At 40.7% G+C, this 24,374-nt stretch overlaps 1 protein-coding gene across 1 annotated transcript in view; it reads left to right on the forward strand.

Moving 5' to 3' along the window:
* Positions 1-213: 213 nt before the first annotated feature.
* LOC306770982 (sodium channel protein type 3 subunit alpha-like) overlaps positions 214-24,374 on the forward strand; it is a gene marked incomplete at both ends in the record, with an annotated part of 254,781 nt that continues 230,620 nt past the window's right edge. The window contains 5 exons of the mRNA XM_079260002.1: positions 214-336; positions 452-595; positions 5,510-5,620; positions 13,183-13,280; positions 15,641-15,769. Coding sequence (XP_079116128.1) covers positions 214-336; positions 452-595; positions 5,510-5,620; positions 13,183-13,280; positions 15,641-15,769 — 605 coding nt within the window. The remainder of the gene's footprint in view (positions 337-451; positions 596-5,509; positions 5,621-13,182; positions 13,281-15,640; positions 15,770-24,374) is intronic.

The following is a 24,374-nucleotide window of genomic DNA, read 5'->3' on the forward strand; positions in this document are numbered from 1 at the left end:
GGAGTAGGAAGAAGTTTTAATCTTATAAACCCTACCCCATCTTCATTTCATGGTAAACCAACTGGAGGGCATCATCTACACTGAGAACGAAACACTAAATATAGTGTACTAATGAAATGAAACGTACTAAAAGCAGGAAATGTTTTAATGTTTTTCCTGTTGTGTGTGCAGCTGGTATACTGGGCCAGTCAGCAGCAGGATCAGGATGAGAAGATGGCTGGCTGTGTGTTTCCAATGGGACCAGAGAGCTTTCAGCGCTTCACGCCGGACTCCCTGGCGGCCATCGAGCAGCGCATCGCCCAGGAGGAGGCCCGACGCAAAAAACAGTACCAGGAGGTGCGACTGAGATACACAACCAGGAAGCAGAAATGGGAGCAGGAAGACGTGGATTAGACCATAAAAGGTGTGCCGTTTCAGATGTTTGTTTTTTTGTGTGGTGTGTGTGTTTCAGGACCTGGGCGACGTGGAGCTTCCCCAGCCCCGGCCCGACCTGGAAGCTGGAAAACAGCTGCCGCGCATCTTTGCTGACATCCCATCTCATCTGGTGGGCGTTCCCCTGGAAGACATCGACCCGTACTACTTCAAAGACAAGAGGGTATGCTGCTGTGTGTGTGTGTGTGTGTGTGTGTGTGTTCAGGTGTGTGAAGATTTCTGGAAATACATCCTATTTTCTGGTCCATACAGGAAAATGAATTCTTAGTCAGCTTCAGAAGACTGACTCTGAGTGTGTGTGTTGGGTTGGTTATGCTGTGGCAGCATGAATATTTTTATACCTGGAGAACTTTTCTGTGGAGACAAAAATAACCTCTAACACAGTGTAAGGACATGTTTACAGTAAGCTCTGTTAAGATCAAGTATTGTAAACTGTTTTATATCAATAAAGTAATAAATAAGAAGCAGGATAATTAGATATGATGCTAAAATGCAACGATAGAAGCATGAAATAAGCTTAGAAGAAGTAATGGTGGTATCTTTAGTTTGCAGTTTTCTCCAGTATTGATCCACCTCCAGCTACAAGCCTAACAAGTCATTTAATTCTTCAAACCCACTCTGAAGTGGACTGTTACCTCCTGGTGGACCAATTTGTGAGTCTCCTTGTGGATCAGGGGTAGATTCTGATCCAATCCTTTTGGGATCAATAGACTATTGTTTAATTTAACGTCAAATATACTAACTTTCTAACCTTGGATTACCTTTTTGTTCACATACAAAACCAGCCAAATGTTAGGATAAACTTTTCCATTAGATCCAGTGGAAAAGTGGGTCCAAACGTTTGACTTGTGGTGTATTTGCTTGTGTACAACAGTCCTTACTGGATAATTCCACTAGCTGGTGCATTAGAGGACTCAGAGCAGGTAGATTTCACACATTTCTGTAAACAAAACAAAAACATAGCAACAATAAAGAAGGTTAGCGTTTGGGTCATTTGAAGATGACGGCAGAAGAAAAAGGAAGGACAACAGCTGCATGATATATGGTAGGGGTGGGAAAATCGAATCAAAAACCGAATATCGGGATTTTTTGCTTCACAATTTTAAAATAGATTTTCTTGTTAAAATAATTTTTTTTCAAATCAATAAAAATAATCAAATTTTTTTTTTGCTATTTTATTATTATTTTTTTTTATTGATCTTTTTATTTGTCTTATTGGGTATTACAGCAGCAAGATGATGGTCTGGCTACTGTGTTGTTTTTTCCTAACTGAAATGAAGAAAAATGACAAGAAAAAAAAGTTTCGTTCATATTTTTTGTTTTTTATTGTAGAAAAATCAGCAATATCAATTCAATTCAATTCAATTCAACTTTATTTATATAGCGTCAAATCACGGCAACGCCATCTCAAGACGCTTTACAGACAGAGGGGAAAACATAATGAAGGCCAATTCATAACAGCCTATATAAGGAAACCAACAGATTGAGTTGAGTCCAACTCAATCTCCCATCCTGAGCAAGCACACTGGCAACAGTGGGAAGGAAAAAACTCCCTTTTAACAGGAAGGAAACCTCCGGCAGAACCCGGCTCAGGACAGGCAGCCATCTGCCTCTGCTGTGTGGGGGGAAGAGGACAGAAAGACAACAGACAACAGGAACTGCTACTCCCGGCCAGGGAGACCTGCTGAGACAGGAGACATACATGTTAATGATGCAACACTGTTATGGGGGGGGGGGGTAAAAGAAAGAGATAAAGAGAAAAAGAAAGAAGCTCAGTGTATCAGGAAATGTCCCTCAGCAGTCTAAACCTATAGCAGCATAACTAAGGGATGCTAACCATCCCTAGCTATAGGACTTATCAAAAAGATAAGTCTTCAGCCTAGTCTTAAAGGTGGGGAGGGTGTCTGCTTCCCTAACACTAACTGGGAGCTTATTCCATAAGAGAGGGGCCTGATAACCAAAGGCTCTGCCTCCTGCTCGGCTCTTTGAGACTCTAGGAACCACAAGTAAGCCTGCAGTCTGCGAACGAAGTACTCTACTTGGTATATAAGGAACAATGAGGTCTTTGATATATAGTGGTGCCTGGTTGTGGAGGGCTTTATATGTAAGGAGAAGGATTTTAAATTCTATTCTAGATTCAACAGGCAGCCAATGAAGAGAGGCTAAAACTGGAGAAATATGATCTCTCGAACAATATCGAACAATTGTGAGAATTGCAATTTAAATCAAATTGGCACCCAAAAAAATCAGGATCGAATCGAAAAAGCATATCGTCACAGCCCTAATATATGGTATGTAAGGACCCATAAAACAACCAGGTAGTCAACTGCATCTGGTCAAACTGGCCATTTTATACTGTTAATTTTTGAGGTCATAAAGAAAAGATGCTATAACAAATACAGAATACGGGACGTAGCCATGATGAACATGTGTATGCATGATTACAAGCTAGTTATATTTTCAGCCCAACAGCAGCGGAGCTGATAAATGGTAGCTAACGCTCGCTAACCCTTTCAAATGTCTTGATTTATTTACTTATTAGGTGAGTGGAGCCGTGTCTTTTCCAGCTGTTTTAAGCTAGTGGTGAGATACAACCTGGAGAAGTTGTCAGACATTACTGAACACCAGCTGCATCATTATGAAACACAGCTGCATTAAGATGAGTTTGAAATGCAAAAACAGCTGTGTGTAAATGCAGCATTCACTGGGAAGTTGATGACCAATCTGGGCCTGTCTCAAAATTTTCCCATTCTGGCAAGCTACCCACAAATGTCTTGAAAAGATTTTTCATACACAGATCCCATTTGACTTAATGCATTTATACCTGGGTTTGGAAATTCCCAATATAAGTTCTCAACCAGATGATCACCTACTAAGAATCATCTTAATGGCAGCTAAGAAAACCATGACCAGAAAATGGCTCCAAGGAGATGCACCTGGAATACAAGAACTTTACAATACTATTTACCAGATATATGTCATGGAGAAACTGACTATGTCTCTCCGACTCCAGAGGGATAAATTTGACCAGGTCTGGCTAAGATGGACCCAATATATCAGACATAAGAAGGGATTTTGTTTAGACGAAGTGCAATATCATAGAGATACTCCAAAAATGTTAAGATAACACCACTATCCACTAGTCCATATTGTTCATATTTGTAAGTTTTATTGCCATTGTTCTATATGTTCACTTGTCCCTGCTGTATGTTTTCACTTATTTTTATTTACTTTTTTATTTATTTTTTTCCCTTTATAAAAAAAAGCGAGAGAGAGAGAAGAAGAAAAGGGAAGAAAAAGGGAGTAGGGGTAAAAGAAAGAGAAAGAGAAGCAGATAGAACTGAGAGAAACTAACGTCCAAGTCTGCTAAATACAAATAATGACTGGTGATGTTTATGTAACCAAGCATTTTATGAATATTTGTGTGCAGATGTTTTTGCTGCTTAGAGATGTTGTATAACTCCCAAGGTGTGTTATCGATGGAAGAACAAAAAGAAAAATGTTAAAAAAAAAGAATTTGTTGACCAATCAGTGCAGACTGGGTTTTTATGGAGGCAGATCTAAGAACAGACGGGAGCTAAAATGGAGCATTTTGAACAAAAATTGACAATGCAGAGCAGAAATGCGCACTAACATAAAAATAATGTGTTTTGAGCATTAAAGCATATAAAAGCATTCTCGGAGACCCCAAAAACAGAAATATGAACCAATAAGGAAATGTGATGTGGGCTCTTTAACTAAATATAAAGCTGGGGTAGGTAATCTTACTCAGAGACATTTATTTTTACTCTGGGTGAAGTGGTTGCTCGTCCTGATAGTAGTCTGTACATTCTGTAATCATGAACAATAAGAAATATAGTTATACCCCTCAGTTTACTGTAAACCATAGTTAAATATATGAAGATTATCTCTGCAAATGCCACTTCTGGGGAAGCACAACTCAACAAAATAAGTTAGACAGTTCAGGTGAATGGGTATGGTCTCCAAAGAGGCCATTTTAGCACAATCTGTTGTTAAAGTCCCCCCTTCTGGAGCACCTCTGCTTTTAAAAGGTTAAGTAAATAACTAAATATTTATTTATACAGCGCCTTTCAAGATAGAAATCACAAAGGGCTTTACAATAATACACAAAACTTAAAACAACATAAAATAACGTAAAAGCAAGATTACAAAGAAGTGTTTTTAACTGCTTTTTAAAAGAGACCACTGAGTCTGCCGATCTCAGGCTGAGAGGAAGAGGAGTTCCACAGGGAGCCGATGCTGCTAAGGCTCTGTTATCTTTAGTTTCCAACCATGTTTGTGTAACAGCCAGCAGACTCTGGTCAGCAGATCTCAGAGACCTGCTGTGAACATGCGGCTGTAAAAGGTCCCTGATATAACCAGGTTCTTGGTCGTGTTGGGCTCTATAAGTAGGGGTAGGTAATCTTGCTTACTGTGGGTGAAGTGGTTCCTCGTCCTGATAGGAGTCTCTACATTTTGTAATCATGAACAATAAGACATATAGTTCGACCCCTCAGTTTACTGTAAATCTATAAAAACTCTGACCAATCCAAATGTTTGGACCGAATTGATTTGTTTATTTCCTATATTTCGTAGCTTCTTCTCCCGGCTCCCCTCCTCCCCCTCCAGCAGCGCATACCTGATAGCCACACCCTGCATATAAACAGCGTGTTAGGATGAAAATACAAAGTAGTGAAGAAGAAACTCGGAAGGCAAACATGGCTGAGAAAATGCAGGAAGGATTTCCCGACCCGGCTCGGTTTGTTTGCCTCCTTCTGCTAAACAGCCGAGAAAGAGAAAATCGTTGGTGGAAGAAGCTGCGAATAAAAAAGCACTCGGATCACGGAGCAAAACTAAAGGGGGAGGAGCCAATACAGGGCGCCACGTTCACATCCTGCTAGCTTACCAGCATTACCTACCCCAGCTTTAAGTTGAATCATAAATGGTGTCACTTGAACTCGTGTGTCTCTTGATGTTGTGGGACACAATGTCCACCTGTCCAGCTGTAAGCTCACAGGACACAACAGATAAATAAAATCCACTCTAACATGTTTTAATCTCTCTGCTTTTCCTGCAGACTTTCATAGTCCTAAACAAAGGGAAGGCCATCTTCCGCTTCAGTGCCACATCTGCCCTCTACATCTTCAGCCCTTTCCACCCCATCCGCAGAATCGCCATCAAGATCCTGGTCCACTCATATCCTTGACCTGTCTAATGCTGTAGGAACACTGCATGAAGCCTGCGGTTGTTGGGGGGGGGGATGTTAGAGGTTAGTAACAGTGCAGCCAGCAGGGGTTTACCGTTCTGCTGAAGCTTGTTGCGTGCACAGAGCTGGGCCGCCCCGGTGCCGATGCGTGGCCGTTTCACTGCTTCGAACCTTTGCATGGCGGGATCTCATGGTGGCCTGATGTGCCAGATTTGTGTCCAGTAGGAATAAACAGAGAACAGACTGCGACAACATGGTGAGTACGAGTATGAGTGTAGCAGGATGTGATGAGCTGGATGGTTGAGAGAGGAGGACAAGTATCAGGTGATGTGATGTAGTTCCTGAACAGAAATGAATGAGTTAACTTCATCTGATAGTTTGAGTGTTTTCTTTAGGGCTCACCACCATGAAAACACCACACAGATGCATGCTTGGGGTCCGGTAAATGAATTAATTATCCTCAAATGGTCCAAAACATGCAATAAATCAATGACACAATGAAATAATTATCTTCAAATGGTTCAAAACATGCAATAAATCAATGATACAATGAATTAATTATCCCCAAATGATCCAAAACATGCAATAAATCAATGATACAATAAATTATCCTTAAATGGTCCAAAACATGCAATAAATCAATGATACAATGAATTAATTTTCCTCAAATGGTCCAAAACATGCAATAAATCAATGACACAATGAAATAATTATCTTCAAATGGTTCAAAACATGCAATAAATCAATGATACAATGAATTAATTATCCCCAAATGATCCAAAACATGCAATAAATCAATGATACAATAAATTATCCTTAAATGGTCCAAAACATGCAATAAATCAATGATACAATGAATTAATTATCCTCAAATGGTCCAAAACATGCAATAAATCAATGACACAATGAAATAATTATCTTCAAATGGTTCAAAACATGCAATAAATCAATGACACAATGAAATAATTATCTTCAAATGGTTCAAAACATGCAATAAATCAATGATACAATGAATTAATTATCCTCAAATGGTCCAAAACATGCAATTAATCAATGATACAATGAATTAATTTTCCTCAAATGATCCAAAACATGCAATAAATCAATGATACAATAAATTATCCTCAAATGGTCCAAAACATGCAATAAATCAATGATACAATGAATTAATTTTCCTCAAATGGTCCAAAACATGCACGATGATACTTGTTGAACTTTGAGGTAAAACCAAAACCTCTTAACGATGACAGAAGTCATTCTGATGCACACAGCTTCTGTGTGTTTCTCCTGCATTGATAACTGATAACATTGTTAAAACATTAGGAGAAATAAATGGAGATTAGAGGATATTTTCTTATGGAATTAACAGCAAACGAAGCCAACAGGCAGCAGCGCTCTCATTGATTAAAACACTGTTTCTGAGAAGTGACAGGCCCACGCAGTGTTAGTCATCACACACTTTCCTAACACTGTTACATCGTTGTGTTTTGCTTCAGACTGGCTGAAATTTTCCAGTGTGAGTTTTTACTGGATCCACAGCTGGATGGTGTCCAGACACACTGGCAGGAATGATGGTGTGTATGCAGTTATGACCAGCTGACAGTGTGTGAGGACTCACCCTGACAGTTGTATTTGTGAGCCAGATATCATGTTCAGCTTTCTGCTGAGCCGTAAACGCGCAGCAGTAGAGATTCTGCATCAGTTGTCTGGACGCACTCACCCAGCTGAGTGGAAGACGACGCACATTCACAGTTACAGTAACGTCCAGGTCGGTTCCTGGAAACTGGAGCTTGTCTGAGGCTCCTGTCTGGCTGATTTCTGGAGATCTAACCTGTTTCTGGGTAAGCTGTGAACAGTACCTGACTGAGATGTGGATTTAATCGGTTTAAAGATCCGAAAGAGACGAAGAACCTCTGAATCTCAGCTGGATTGGACTGCCTGTGCGACTCTGGACCTAAATCTTCTGTTGGGACCCCCGGCGCTCATTTAGTTTCCATTACTTCCTCCTATTACTTGATTAGTTTGTTAATCTGTTAGTTTTCGGCAGAAATGTCAAAGCAGTTGTTTGAAACTTTGTTTTACCCCCCAACATATCAAATCTCTTGTTGCGGCCCCTGAAATGTGACTTTCGTGAGTTTGAACACATTTCTATTACAATAAACTGAAATTGTGGGCTTGAGGGCAAAGAATTTAAAAATGTCACAGTGACATAATGCTCATTGTAAGTTAATGAAAGCAAAAACTTTATTATTTACAGGAAGGATTTATTTTCAGCATATTCTCTTGGTTGAGTCATGGTGCATATATGAAGATGAATTTGCTTTGTTTCCATCCAAAACACAACTAAATGACTTCGGAGTCCATACACGTTGTAGAATGCTCACAAAGGCATGATGAATCAGGAAGGTAAAACAGAGCAGGTAAAAGGGTTTGGTGGTGAAAGTGAGTCTCCGTGCTTTCTGGAGTTGCTCTCGTTTGAAACATTATTTTGGTTTTCTTTGGGTTGGTTGGGAGAAAGCATCACAGCTTGTCTCGTTGTCATTTCTTTTCTGCTAAAGGTCAGAGGTCTGCGACCTGCGGTTCTTTGGACGTCTCTCAGAAAACGTCAAGAGCCAACAAATGTTTTTCAATATAGATATAGATATATTAACATGTGCAAGTTTTAGCAGTTTTTCTGTTTTTTGTGTAACATGATGAATTTTTCCTATTGTAGTCATGAAACTAAGGGCTTTTTTTAAAAAAGTTTTTTTTTAACATAATTAAAAAAAAAAAAAAATATATATATATATATATATATATATAATATATTATATCATATATTTTAAATATTATAATAGTATATAAATTTATATTTATTTTTCTTCTTTTTACAAGCTACAATAAGAAATAAAGTTGAAAGATCATTTTCTATAATAGATATTTATTTAAAAAAATGTATAAAAATCAGTGTAAATAAACGACATTTTGCCGGTCTGATTGGAAAATGGCTGTTTGGATTGTAAAGGTTGCAGACCGCTGATCAAGGTTGAATGGATAGTTTTGAGGAAAAGCTGACCAAGGTGGCAAGGAAGTAGACGGACATGCAAACCTTTTTATGATGTAGAAAATCCTCTCAGCTGGTCCAGAACAAACTTTTTTTTTTACTGCCGTGAGAAAACGAACATTATTATCCGTACCTGCAGAGTATTTACAGACCTTCAGTTAGCACTACAAAAGAAACACCATGATACCATGATACCAAGATATAAAGATACCACGATACCAAGATACTATAACACCACAATACCATGATACCATGATACCATGATACCACAATACCACGATGCCATGATACCAAGATACTACGATACCACAATACCACGATACCAAGATATCAAGATATCAAGATATCAAGGTACTGCAACACCACAATACCACGATGCTATGATACCAAGATACCAAAATACAATGATACCATGCTACCAGATATTAACTACAACACCACGATACCACAATGCCATGATATCATGATACCATGATGCCACATTGCCATGATACCATGATACCATGATGCCATGATACCAAGATACCAAAATGCCATGATACCATGCTACCAAGATATCAAGATACTACAAGACCACGATACCACGATGCCATGATACCATGATATCATGAAACCATGATACCACAATGCCATGATACTATGATACTATGATACCACAATACCACGATGCCATGATACCATGATACCATGATGCCATGATACCAAGATACCACAATGCCATGATACCATGCTACCAAGATATCAAGATACTACAAGACCATGATACCACGATGCCATGATACCATGATATCATGATATCATGAAACCATGATACCACAATGCCATAATACTATGATACTATGATACCACAATACTACGATGCCATGATACCATGATACCATGATGCCATGATACCATGCTACCAAGATATCAAGATACTACAACACCACGATACCACAATGCCATGATACCATGCTACCACAATGTCATGATACTATGATACTACGATACCACAATGCCATGATACCATGATATCACGATGCCACGATACCATAATACCATAATACCATAATACCATAATACCATGATGCCCTGATACCACAATACTACGATACCACAATACCATGATACCATGACACCACAATACCAGGATACCATGATATTATGATACCATGATACACCGATACCATGATGCCATGATCGGTACTGCCACATCGCCAGTGTGTTGCACTGACCAGATGTGTCTCCTACTGAAACTGTATGGAGCATCACCAGAAGAATCAAACTTCAACAAACTGATGGTTGAGTAGCTGAAAGCTTTGATTCATCTGTATTGGATGCAGATTCATCTTAAAAATTGCAGTAGTTGCTGTTTAACCATTAAAATGAGTCATGAAAAGGACGCTGATGGAACAAAATGGAAACATGACTTTATTTTTTTTGTGCACAGGATTCATGGATTTCCCGCCACAGTTTCGTTTTCAACCAATCAGGATTAAAGACGGAAGTTGACGCTGTTGATCCAGATGTGCTTTAAAAGCAGAAGCCATCAGCTGTGGGAGTTTGGTCTGTTGCCCATCGTGGGTGTCCGCTCCAGGCTTACATGTCAAATATTACTTCACACCCAAAATCCAACCCCCGCCTACCCTCCCCTGACTCCCCAAACCCTTAAACCCCTTTCATCCACACCTCACACTTGTCTATTTTTACCACGGGAGGCGGCTCCCGGTGTTGAGAGATGTCGAGCCGGCGGACACGCTGCTGTTGTCACGGGGATAAGTGGGTGAAGAGGTCGGCAGAAGAGGTGTGGCGCTGCTTCTGTTTGGCGGTGTGTGTGTGTGTGTGTGTTCGATTGAGTGGTTTGTGTGCCCCCAACGAAAAAAAATGCAGAAATAAGAAGTGTGTGTTGTTGTGGAGAGGAGGGGTGTGGATGTGGGGGTACGAGCTGTGGAGGTGAAGTGGAGTTTGAGCTTGTGGTTTAGAAGTGTTTGTGTGTGTTCTGGATTTCTGCCTGACCACAGTGGCGCCACTATGACAAGCTGTGGTGTGAGCAGGACGCACACACACACACACACACACACACACACACACACACACACACACACAGAAAGCTTTGATGCTATAATGCTAACGTTGTGTGTTTTATCTCTCGGGTGATAAAACAGAAAACACACTTTTGAAGGAGCACGCCGTGTTCGGTCACATTTCTCACGGGTCCTTGCTCTAGAGGACACTCTACTGTCCCCGGAGACAGTTTTCTGCCGGCTGGCCCGTTTCCCGTTAGGTTGCTGTATTTCCCCACTGTTTAGCAGCAGCGATGCTACCAGGAAGACAACGATGGGGTTTGATTTGCTCGGCTCTGATCTGGTTGAACCATAGATTGTATATAGAGATGGGCGGAGCCTCCATGACGTCTCCCGTAGGTTTCTGAAGAGCTGAATTGAAGCTCGGTGGGCGGTTCCTACCGTCCCCATCTTGGCAGGGGCATGTGTGTCGTCTCGCGTGGAAAATACAAATATGGGCAAAGAGGTGGAGCTGAGAGAGGGGCTGTGAGAGTCATGGTAGATGATTGACATCGAGCGAACTCCGAGCTGCCTGTAGCTAAGAGCTAACGGCGCTAACCAGGAGATAACAGAAGCTAACCGGCTAAAAACCGCAGTTGTTCTATATTCTTCTGACTTAAAGTGGGAGATTGGGTACCTGTCAATCAAAGGACACGCCCCTAAATATGTCGAACTTTGACATTAAATTACTTTTAAACGGGTGAGTTAGAAAAAAATTCACTCCCCCCACAGTTGTCATGAAGGTAAACCTGAACTATTAAACCTAAAATGGATTTTTGAACCAGGCTGTAAACATGTTTATTTCTGTTGTGAAGTTTATCTTTTTAAGGGAGTCTATGGGGATTTGCTCTGTTTTGGAGCCCCTAGTGGATGAAGGGGGAACTTCAGTTTTATGCACTTCCGCATAGGCTTCACTTTTAACTATTGGAGGTTGCTGCTTGGGTTGACCGCAGGTCAAGATGGAACAGAGAAGATGACGATGATGAAGGTGCATGAATGTGGACATGGAAAAGGAAAAAAAAGTAAGGTAGATTAGTGTGAGGAAGATGGATCCCGCCATGGATGTGGGAGGTATAATGACATTACCGGTATGGTGGCCTGGGAGGTCCACAACAGCAGGGCTATCATTACAGGATAATTAGCTTCTGGCTGTGTGGCAGCCGCGGTGGGGGGACGTTTGCGTTGTTTGTCAATCGTTAACTGTATTATCTCACCGCCTGCCACGGCACTCCGGCGGCGTCATTACAGCCGGCACTCAATCAACAATTACCCCACCACTCAAACAAGTTTCAGCTAGAGTTTGGGCCGCTTTCAGCCTGGCAGCGCGTTCCGTCTGCCAAATTACAATAATTATGATTCATTTATAGCTGTGATTGACAGCTGAGCGAGGTCTCACCTAGTCTCTCCCACCCGATCACGTGCAGCCTGCTGAACACGGCAGGTGAAGCTGATATTTAACCTGTACTGCTGCTGACAGTTTGGAAAGTTACCGCTCCCCATTATGAAATGATTAGACGCTTCGGGGGAGGGGGAGGGGGGGGTTCTACGTGGGTGCTGGTAATGGCAGATTAATTTGCTGCATTGATTGTGGCAGGCACAGCTACATGCAAACCTGATTCAACTCAGGACACTTCATCTTTATTTGGCACTAATGGGACATGAAGTTGTTTAAAACTGCAGCGCATGTAAAAATTTCTCCACACGCATAAAGTGGTAAATTAAAAAAAAGATTTTTACATTTACATGTCGGGCATTTAGCTGGTGAGAGAGCGACTCATAAAAGCTTCACTTTGGTCGCCAACAAAACACTCAGGACACTTTTATTCTCCATTTGAGCTGCTGTTCCTCTCCGCGCTGACGAGCAGTAAATCACACCAAATTAAAAGTCTAATGATTAAATCCAACTTCTGACCAAGACAACAACTGTTTGCAGTTTTGTGGTTATTATCACTTCAGTCTGACAGATTCACCTTTTTGCTTCGGTTATTCTGCATCAAATAAAGACACAGTTACCTAAAAGTGGCGATTCTTGCGGCTCAGATCTTCACTTTCCAGCCTTTTCTCTGCAGTTCTGCATGCAAATGTACATAGATACATGTTTTTTTTGGATTTGTATTGTTTTTAGGTGCTTTTTTAATAGAAATATTAAGCAGTGGATATTTAATCAGTTAATTCCAGTGAGGAATGAAGGATGAAGAGGTGGATGAATGAATGAAGGAAGGATGGATCTAAGCTACACGTTATCCAAGGCACTATATGTGACAAAGTGTCATCAGAGAAAATATACAGCAGATCCAGCATAGTAAATTATTCCAACAGATGGAGACGTCTCCACTTCAGCCTTAAGGGAGTCTTGGGAGCATGTCTGAGAAGATAAAGCAGCTTTGCATTGAACCATAGTAGCAGATGAAATGGTTTCTGATGTGTGAGTGTAATGTGAAACCTCCGTCTTCCTTAACCTTCTCACATTATTCAGTTTGTTCATCATGTGCACCATCCTGACCAATTGTTGCTTCATGGCCATGTCGGAGCCGGCGTACTGGGCCAAATACGTGGAGTAAGTAGACTTCAGAGGCTTTCTGTGTGTCTGTCTGTCCTTTACTTAATGTACATGTACAGCTGAAGAAGTAAAGTCAGAGGGGGGGGGCTCACCTGATCTGTTGGGTTAATGGTGACCAGACGACATTCAGATGGATCGGTTGGACTGAACTGCCCACCGTACGCAGGCGGGGATGAATTCAGAGGTCAATCGGGCAGAATGAAAATGTCAAACTCCAAATGTCAAAACTAAATGGAGAACTGATGTGAAATGTCTCCATTTCACATCAGGTTTGATATTATACATTTCCTTACTTCATTATTATTGTTTTGGAAGAAAAGCAACAATCTACATGTTATTACTTTCAAAAAAAGCTTATTTTTATGTCTCTTTCTGCATCATATACTGCTTTCAGTATCTGATGAAGCCAAACCTTTAGCTTTAGCGATGACGGGATGAAGAAGTTAACGCGTCGGTAGCGCGTCACTCTGAACCTGAACAAAGTTCTACCAGACTCGGCAAAAGCACAGAAAAGTGTTGAATGCTAATGGTAACATGTCTTCTAAAGCTCCATGGTGATGCTATCCTGGCAAGCCAGACTCTCTCGCTGGACCAGCGTAGAGTCTCGGGACTCACTCGGATTTCCAGGGCGGGACAAACAAGCGTGGAGTAAACCAATCAGAAACATGGTGGACATGATGTCAGTAAAGCGGCGGCCTACAATGTCTGGAAGTGTTGAGTAGAGCGAACGCAACAAAAGTAAATAAACATGGTGTGCAGTAAAGAAGTTGTTTTTGCTGTGAGGCAGCATGGCGTTATTGGCAACTCGGTGGCGCTTTTTGAACCTGATCGAAAAGAAACAAACTCCCGCTACGTCCGTGCGCCATCTTGAATGTTTTGAATAATACGTGGTGACGTAAGGCGAGAGTCTCCTCAGATCAACCAATCAGAGTAGCCGGTTTGTTTCAGACCGATGTGAAACTCCATGAAGGAGAAGGAGTCCAGACTATATAGATCGCTCCAGTCTGGTGTGCCAGGCTGTGGTGATGCAGCTCTAAGGGAGGTTTTGGTTCTCTGTTGGTTAGAACAGAGAACCAAAACCTATTTGGACGACTTGGAACCATCAGTTCTTAGAAGGGAGCTGCAGTTTTACCCTCAATGTTTTGGCCGTCACATCGGTTTTCTTCAGAACCATCATCCTTGTCTGCTGGTTGTGTTTTATCTACTGGTGGATTCTCGGAGGCGTGACCCAACTGGTAATTTCCCCGGTGAGTCACGCCTCCTGCTGCCCGGTGGTCTTTGCAGGAGACAGCAATGAAAGGCCCTTGTTGAGGTTGGTGGTATCTTTGGCTTCCTGATTTCTGCAGCCTCTTTGGCCCCAGCATTTGATTCTGTTGCTCTCCGATACGATGACTTCTGTGCTGTTTCATTTCCTTTAAAATGGTCTGATATGGCTGATTTTAGCTCCCCCAGTTCTGCTTTTTCTTCTTGAGACCTTGTGAGTCGTCCTGGTTTATTTAAGCATTGTTGTTTGGTGTTCATTCTTTCTTGTGTTATACCTTTCCCTGTCCCTCCTACGTATGTCTGTCACGTTTTGCACGTGATTCCATGTATTTCGTTGCATTTGCACTCTTATCTTGTTTTATGTGTGGTTTTACTGTTGATTTGGTGTTTTTCGTTGTTCTCTGTAAACACTCACTGATTCAAACAAAACCTGTGAAAAGTAAAACTGCAGCTTCTTTATTTTATGACAGGAAAAGAAACTTTAGATCTAAAATCATTCATTCATTCATTGTCCGAAGTGCTTAGTCTGATTAAGGGTCATGGTGAGCTGGAGCCTATCCCAGCAGCTTTCAGGTGAGAGGTGGGGTTCACCCAGGACAGGTTGCCTGTCCATTGTAGGATCTACAATCAGAGCAGACATAACAAACGTAATCATGCTATGGGCACCGTCAGTCTCACTTCCATTAGAATGACGTCCATCTTTACTTGCTCTCTGTCGTCACAAGGATGTGTTGGCAACAGAAAAGGTGAGCTGTCCCTTTTAAAGTGTTGGCTACTGGCTTCCAGCTGTGTCACAGCTGCAGCTCCTGGCACACATCTGACTGGACTGCCTGTTTTGTCTTCTTGACTCCAGTCGGTCAAACTTGGGACCAAATGGATAAGTGAAGGATGCTTTCAGAGTTTTATTAATTTATTGAATATTTGTTTCATAATTTGTTTTCGTCTTCCTCATTTCTTTTATCCACCATCTCATCCTGACCTTCTTTCCCGTTCTTCTCCTCTTTTCCGTCACATTTTTGTTATCCACCTTTCCGACTCCTACTTTTCTTCTATCCCATTATTTCCTTCCTTTGCATCTCCTCTTGTCTCTTCAGGTACACCTTTACAGGTATCTACACATTTGAATCTCTCATAAAGATCCTGGCGAGAGGTTTCTGTTTGGGGCCCTTCACCTTCCTGAGGGACCCCTGGAACTGGCTCGACTTCAGCGTCATCGTCATGGCGTGAGTCACACACAACAATGCAGCTCTGGTAGAAAGTTCAAAGATTTTCCTGAATAATCCACGAATGTGAAAAATGATAAAAGCTGAATATAACACATCAGCTGGATATAATCTGTTCATGTAACGTGTTTTTGTCCGAATCTTCCAAATACCTAAACTTCATGCATGAAAACACACAGCAACATCTCTTAATTAGAGCTGAAAAAAAAGTATTGTTTTGTTTCCGGTGAAATTTCTTTTGGTCTTTCAACTCGTAAACCTTCACTTTCCTGTTACTTAGCCGCGTTGATGAAACCAGCAGCTCCTGGCAGAATGTTTCGGGAGAGTGGAAAGATCACTGCACATTAAAAACACCGTCCTCCTACTCATCAATACGCCAGGTTTGGTGATAGAATTAGGATGATCGGAACAGTTGCTAATAAAACATAAAACTTTAGAGCAATAGCTGGATTTCCATTTCTGTTTTTGATCTGCATTTAGAGATGTGAAGAAGAAGGAAAATGGTAGAAACGAAATATATCTCTAAAAATAATATTTACGTTTCAAATAAATTTGGGATTTTAACCAAAATTAAACCATTATTGCAGAAATAAATCTGATGCCATTTTAAAAATCTGAAGTTGGCATCTGAAGTGAGGGACGCTGATTTGGGGGATGCAGGTATGTTGTCACAGCTGTAAATCAAATCCATCAAAACCTCCTTATTCTCCTTATTTATGAAGAATCTGAATGTTTACTTACATTGCATTCGGAAGATGACATATTTTACACATGCAATTAATCACTCAGTCACTCGAGTGAAAAACTCTTTTTCTGTTCTTTCTATCCTTTTTCTATCCTCTCCAGTGAAGTCCAGTAATACTATGCAAACTGTATTACAAACACTTATTCAAAACAAACAAATAAACAAATAACAAATAAAAAAAAAAGAATATATATTGTCTCTTCTCTGAGCTCTCTGCAGCCAGTAAAAGTCCCTTGTTGACTCTTTGCTTTGTTGCTCTCTCTCTTTGTTTCCTTTCTCTCTCTGATGATGTCCGCTCCCATTTCTTGAATTAGACATGGTGCACGTTCAATATTCCTAGTATGATAAAATACATAAGCTGACTTGTGACACAGTGCTATAAAGCAAACAACAGTGGTCATGTGACGCTGCAGCTTGGGAGGAAAAGATGTGAAGGGCAGTTTTTATTCCTGTGACTGCAGGGCAATGACAGCTGCAGAACTGTCCATAATGAACGTCATCAAAATGAGTCAGAAGCACTGAGTTTTACCGTTGAAAACTTATGTAGTGTTGCTTTAATCGAGTGAAAGATTTCTGAAGAAGACTTGATGCATCTCACCAGATGAAGATTAAATCCGTCTGCTTCTGGTCTGAGCTGATAAACAATAAACTCGCTTTCCAGATACAATAGCACGAAGAATAAGGAAGAGAATAAGGAAATTAGAGCTCTCTCCATTTTTCTCTTGTGGATGTCCACCACAGTTATTTCTGTTTTTCTTTTCCATCAAGTCATTTCTTTCCCTTTAAAACAACAATGTCTACTGAATTACAACCAGTTGTGGTGTAGTTCATGTTACAGCCCTCTGGTCACTCTACACATCCAGTTTATCCAATCAGTGAATGGAAACATCTGATTCACGTTTCTGTTTTTCTACTCCTCCGAACATTGCTTCATTAGCAAATGGAAATCCAGCCATCGCTCACTAGACTCCCTCACATGCAGCACAACAGACCTCGCTACTGCATAGTCCTGCCATTACTGCACTGGCAGGACTATCCATTTTCATCCTGACCTCCATGAAAGTCAACATCTCAAAGCTCTTGTTGTATTGCTCAGACCATTCTTGAACCCAATGGTGGTCTTAGCTTGTTTTACACCCTGGGCAAATATCCCTTTGCCAAATACCCCCCAGCATTTAAGCAGGCAAAATGAATTTTCTGGATGCTGTGTTCTGCTGGGCAAATTTACTTTTCCAAGGAAAGCATCATAGATATAAGGCTCCCCTTGATATTCTGGATTTTTGGTTTATTTTTCTATTTATATTTTGTATAATTGTTTGTATTACAAAGTTTGTACTGCTGGACCGGAGAGGACAGAAGAGGGACAGAAAGAGAATCGAAAAGAAGAGAAAACAGAAAACACCTCGTAGAGGGAAAAAGAGAGAGAAAGAAAAAAGAAAGAATGAGAAAGAACAACCTACATACATGTGCATGTACATAAGCACCAGGACCATTTCTGAAAAGTTGTGTGGCTGCATTCTTACTAGAGGCAGAAGGTGCTGCAGAATATTTCACATTTGCCCCTAAATTCACCTCCCAATACAATATATACACGGATACACGGATCAGCACCTGGACTGGTGGCTACGCAGCCAAAAGCAGAAAAACTGTGGTGCACTTGCACCTATCTGTCACCTTTTCAGCACTTTTCACTACATTTCCTCTTCAATCTATAGTTATTATAAGGGTATGTGGTGGACTAGTGATTAGAGAGGTGGGCTTGGGGATTGAGCATCCAGGTTAAGTGGATGCTCAATCCCCAAGACAGACTTGAGACAATGAGCCTTGTCTTCCATACCTTTCTTTACTTTCTTTCCTCTTGTTTATTTGACAGGGTCATTCTGCAAATACATGACTGCAATAGAGTTAGCTAAGAGCTAATTTACATCTGCAGTCCCTGGACAGGTAAACAAACAGGAGTAATTACAAAATGAAGACTAGATGTTGCATAAAACAGACGACAACTAATTAAAACAAGATACAAATACAAGACAACAGAAGGCAGATGCATATAAATAAAACAAACAATGCAGGCTAAATAACAGGATGAAAATATTATCTTTACAAGAATAAAAGTAAATGGTATCAAAAGGCTCTACTGTAAATACAGCAGCATCTTTACAGCGTCGAACCCTGAACACCAGTTTAGGAACTAATTATGCTGCTGATTCATGTCAAAGTTTAAGTAGGTTTTTAAACCGTGTAAAGCTGCAAAACTCCTGATATAAAACTGTCACATGTTTTTCTGCCTTTGACCACTTTTGGTTTATCCTGACTGGGGCAGACCAGTAACATCCCATTAAAGCTCCAGTACCTGAAACTTTGACCCTGCTGTTCAGCTTGTCTTTCATCAGAGTCACTCAAATCCTCACACTAACACGTTAAGTTGTAGGACTCACTGTTCACCTGCTGCCAGGTGTCGCTGCAGCAATGTTATCAATGCACGCCGCCTCTATGGATCATCTCTGATAAACGCAAGCAGCCCAGCAGACTAATACACAAATATTATCTAAAATATTACATGTCAAACCATCACGCTTGCTAAGGGTCAGAGAGGGAAAGAAGTTGCAAAGCAGGACTGAAGCGGAGGAGAAGCAGTGTGACATGACTCTTGTTGTTCTGACGGGATTAATGTTGTGGAATTAAAACTAAAACCGCCGGCCTCTCACCGCTCAGAAGTTTGAGAGTTTCTGCCTTTAAGTCTGTTTGTAAGCTTTTGCAACGTCAGGAGAAACTCTGCTGTGTGAAACATTGTGCCGTCAGTCCAAACCAGAGCAGAAAAAACTTTAAAGAAACCAGACGTCAGGCTGAAAGTTCAGTCATTTTAATCATTAGAAACCCAACCAGGGACGAGACGACGTGCTTCTCAGCTGCACCTCTGAAAAGTTTAAAAACGCTGACGCGTCCACGCTGTGTTGCAAATCACTCTAGCGTTTAGTTTGATCATTGATAATTATCCATTCATTTATATTACAGCGTGATTATCCGGTAGGGTGTTACACTGAGGGGGCAATTTGCATAAGAAGCATTTATTTTAGTGCATTTATTATAATTTGTACCTCTGAAACAGATGAAAACTGGACTTTAACATCTGGTATAGTTTATAATTGTGTCTGCAGGTAAATTTCATCATTCTGCAGGAGCCTACAGGTTTAATGGGAGGTTCACATGCAGCAGCGGCGTTAGAAAGCATCTGAATTTTAATCTGTGTTGACATTTAGAAATAAGAGTGCCAACTGTTTCTGTTTATCTTCTCATCGAAAGGCTTTCTGATATTTTAAACATTAATTTCATGTCAAGCAGAAATATGTCCTGATGTGAGAGCAGGACCTGCTCATCTCTTCACTGCTGCAGGAGACAAAGTAGGAAAATGAATATATAAAATAGTAAAAAATGGTTCATTATAACCAAACCTAAATATAAATACAAGATTATGTAAAAGTCCTCTGTTTAGATGCGTCACTATTCCTAAAATAATAAATAAAAGGACGAAGAGTAATAACAGATGAAGAAAAAAAACATTAATAAAAATTTAAAATAAATAAATTAAAATAAAGAATACCTTTGGATGATACATTTTATTTTATTATTTAAATTTTTTAAAATTTATAATTCAATGATTTCTATTGATTTTTTTTCTATTATTTTTATTCTCAATGCTGTTATTATCCTGTTATTTCTGACTTACAGGTCCGTTGTCTTGAACCAACCACTGTGACTGTAGATCCGCATCCTAAATAAGTTTATTCCACTTTTAGAGTCGTTAAAAAAGAAAATAATAAATGTAAATATACCAATGTAACGACTGTAGAACTGGATAAATAAAATTTGAAATTGTAAAGAAAAAAAAGGGATATAAAAGCAAACTTAGAAATTAAAATAAAAAAATAAAAGCTCTTTTATAGTATGTATTTTTTTTTGCATAGTTATTATACATTATTTTGTCACTTTAGTTAAGAAACCATGTTTCTACTTTTGATTAATTTATGTCTATGATCTATATATCTACAGAACAGCAAAAAAAGTGATGGTAAACTTTAATCTGATTGGTTGAACTAAACTAAATCAGGCTTGCTTACAGAGTGGAGGCAAATCACACAGATCCGCCTCATAAATGATGTGTCTCCTCTGCTTACTTGGTTACCATGGTAATGTCCAATACTCAATAGAGATTTTTTTAAAAACCTAAACTTCAACCTAAAAATGTCTAATTCATACATTAGAAAGACGTTTCAGAGCTCGACTCCGAGTATTAACTTCTTCACATATAATAAACCAAAAGAATAACACATCATCCGTCTCAACGGTGCTGCCTCTAACTTTATAAATGTTCTTTTATCCTTTTTCATGTCATACTTACTACAACCTTTAACAACTTAAGGATTACATGAATGAAGAGTGCGGACATCACCATAAACAACTGATTTTTCCCTCATAAGAGAGACGGAATGAAACAAATAATCATCAGTTCATATATAAAAAGAAATACTCTGACTTAAAAGGTCACAGGTAGACAGAAACAATCAGTTCTGGCAACATTTGTTCTAATAGACTCTCTGCATATTAATGGTTTACAAACTATTCATTTAACCCTTTATAGGGCAATCGCCTGGCGCCTTTCCGACTCTCACGTCTTTGTCTGATTGACATACCTTGAAATTAGAAATTTTAACCTAAAATTGTCCTTCTGGTATGAAACAAGACCCCCGTTCTGTTGTTACATTAACAAAAACAAATAGTTTCATGCTGAATATGAAAGAAAACAAAGTGATTAAAAATAGTCACTTGCCCCATAAAGGGTTAAACTGGAAGAGAAGAGCCAGAAGCTCTCGGCCTGGTTTTCCTCCGAACCGTGTCGTTGGTGCCCGCTCGCCCGGCAACACATTGCCGTTTTCTTTCAGTCTGAAAAAGAGCCCGACCTGTCCACGTCTGTAATTGGTTGAGCGATGGAAAATCGCTGCGGCTCGGCGTGGCTTGCGATCACGCGGTGATCAGTCAGAGAGCCGGGGCGCAGCTCTGAGAGCAGCTCGGGCCACCGAATGGAAGACAAACGATCAGAATGAACGCATCGGATCAATATCTGACCCTGCGACTCGGCTCAGAGGTTACCCTCCCCGGTGTAATGAGGGGCTGTCACCTCCGCTGCAGCCACTCACTAAATTGAAACGTTTTGATGAAGGTGCCCTCAGATGGCGGGACTGCATGTCTGCCGGCTTATATAACGCAACCATGACGACCTGCCAGCGGACCACTCAGAGAAAAAAATGGCTTCACTTACAGGACACATTAGAACAGCGATGGGGGAGATGTCCGAGCGCGTCCCACTTACAGAACAGTCGGCCAATCAGAGGCACATCCTGAAGAATACATTAAGTGACAAAACTTTATTGATTTCAGGACATATAACATTCCCATCTGGAGTTGTTGAGGGCTTACAGAGTAATCAGGTTTGGCCAAATTGACCTGTTTAAATCACTTTCTGCTTATGGAGACATTTTTAATGTCTTTACTCCTTCCTAAGAGACATCTATCGGGTTGGATGAGAAACTCTGATGGACCAAAAATAATCAAATCAAACTTTATTTCTTTAGCACTTTTCATGCCATGGGCAACACAAAGTGCTTTACAAGATAAAATCAAGTCATAAGGATTAAAACAAACAGTGGATAACAAGACATTTAAAACAATAAAGACACACGCTCAAGGCAGTAGACGGCTTTTTTAAGAAGACCTGTTGTCCACTTTGTAAAGATTTAAAGGAGGAACGCTCAGAAACGATCAGCTCTAATTGTTTTACTTCCTTTTTAACAGCCAATCAGAATGGGCTCAGATCCAACCTGATTTAAACACTTGGAATGACTAAAATGGTGGAGAAAACCAGTCCAGATGTTCCATATGACCACCCAGCCAGCAGGTCCATGTGGGGCCCATAAGGTTTGAAAATGAGCTGTAGATAAGGCTCCTAAATGGGGCGGTTTCCATGGTGGTCTGACCTGTTTGCCCATATGGGGTTCAAGTTGGTTCTGACTAGGTTCCAGCTGGGGCCAAACATCACGCCCGTTTAGCCAGCTCACATGGACTCTCTATGTCCGCTCAGCCCACCTCCATCCCTTATGGGGCTCATACCGTCCACATATGACGCCCATGTAACTGAAACCACATGGGACCTGCAAAATTAGCCCAGTTTAAACCCATGTCCACTCTGTACACATGTAGCCTAAACTGAACCCTTATGGGCCCCACATGGACATGCTGAGTGGGATATGTGGACTGCAAGGTTTCCTATGAAACTCACCAAAATGGACCTCCTTATAGAAATCCATATAGACAAACACAGGTGAGCCTATACTGGAAACTGTGGGTAAACCCACTCGGGGTCCTTACCTGAAGCCTTATCTGGGCCCCACATGGACATGCTTGCTGGGCATTCCCCACTTTCGTGGCTCACATACACACTATGTCCTTGAACTGAGCTCCACCCTGCGGTTAGATTGCTCTCAAGTAGGCAAGGGACACATAAGTCAGCTCTACACACACACACCCAGACTGAAGAACATGTTAAGTAAATATGTTGTGTACACAGGGATACACAAGGCTTTTACATCTGCACACAAATACCCCGCCCCTGACGCATCGCCCCTCTGCACTGGAGCTTTATTAAAACCAGACCGATAGCTGGTAAATAGATACACCCTTACTGTCCCGCCGACACACACCCCGAGTATCTGATTGATACTCTCCTCCCTCCCACTGATTCAGTATTCCCATGGCAACAGAGTCCTCTAATCTCCCCTTCCGAGGCACAGAGGCGGTCCTTCCCTGGGTCACCCTTATTACTGGTGTAATGACATGTTAAATACTGCCATCAGCAGCACCATTCTCTGCTTCCAGGGCGTTAAAGGTGCAACATTTCATATTCTTTGTCATGATAAAGTTAATTAAAAATCCTTTCAGATCGTTACCGTAAAGAGTTTTGATGTTGACCAAGCAGCTGCGGGAAGACTGGATTATCCAATGGGCCCCCAATGGGCATGGGCCCAGGGGCTCACACCCATTGGGGGCCCATGTGGGGCCCACATAGGGTATACACCAGCAGTTTAGACATGAAACAAAATGTATATAAAAGCCAGATTCTAAAGTCCACACTGTCTAGTGTATTGCTATTGGTACCACTGGCTGAGAGATGTTATAAATGTCGTTTCACAGTGTATCATTCACAATTTTTACAATGTTATGGTGTGGAACGGTGCCCCTGGAACACTCTGGGCCCAGAGGCCAGTGCACTTTTAATCCAGCTCTGATCTGCGGGATGGAAAGCTAGCAATACAAAATATGACTGATGTGTTTCACGGAAAGAAAAACTATAGTTTCATTCGATTTGAATTATTTTAAAAGTGCTGCTTCATGCAAAGCCACTGTTACAGCACGAGGAGGTCCATTTTTATAACTGGGGAAATGACGTCAAACTGAAGTTGTTTTATTTGCAGCTGAAGAAAGACTGAACAAAACAAACAACTTGAGATGAAATATAGTTTGTAAAGCATAAACTGAGATAAAAATAGGTTAAATAAACTGATGAAAATGGTCAAAAATAGGTATTGCTGGACATTTTCCACACTGCAGAGAGATCCACACCAAATGTAGAGCTGGACTTTTGGCCTTTCCAAAACTGTGGAATGAGCTTCCCCTCCGTATTAGACAAGCCTCCTTACTGTCCATTTTTAAAACTCATCTCAAAACCTATTTTTATTCCTTGGCCTTTAACCCAACGTAAGACAGTTTCTGATCAGTGTTAGTCTATTTTTATTATTGGTTTTATTT

The sequence above is a fragment of the Telmatherina bonti genome, assembly GCF_933228915.1.
Source record: "Telmatherina bonti genome assembly, chromosome: 20".
Taxonomy (NCBI): domain Eukaryota; kingdom Metazoa; phylum Chordata; class Actinopteri; order Atheriniformes; family Telmatherinidae; genus Telmatherina; species Telmatherina bonti.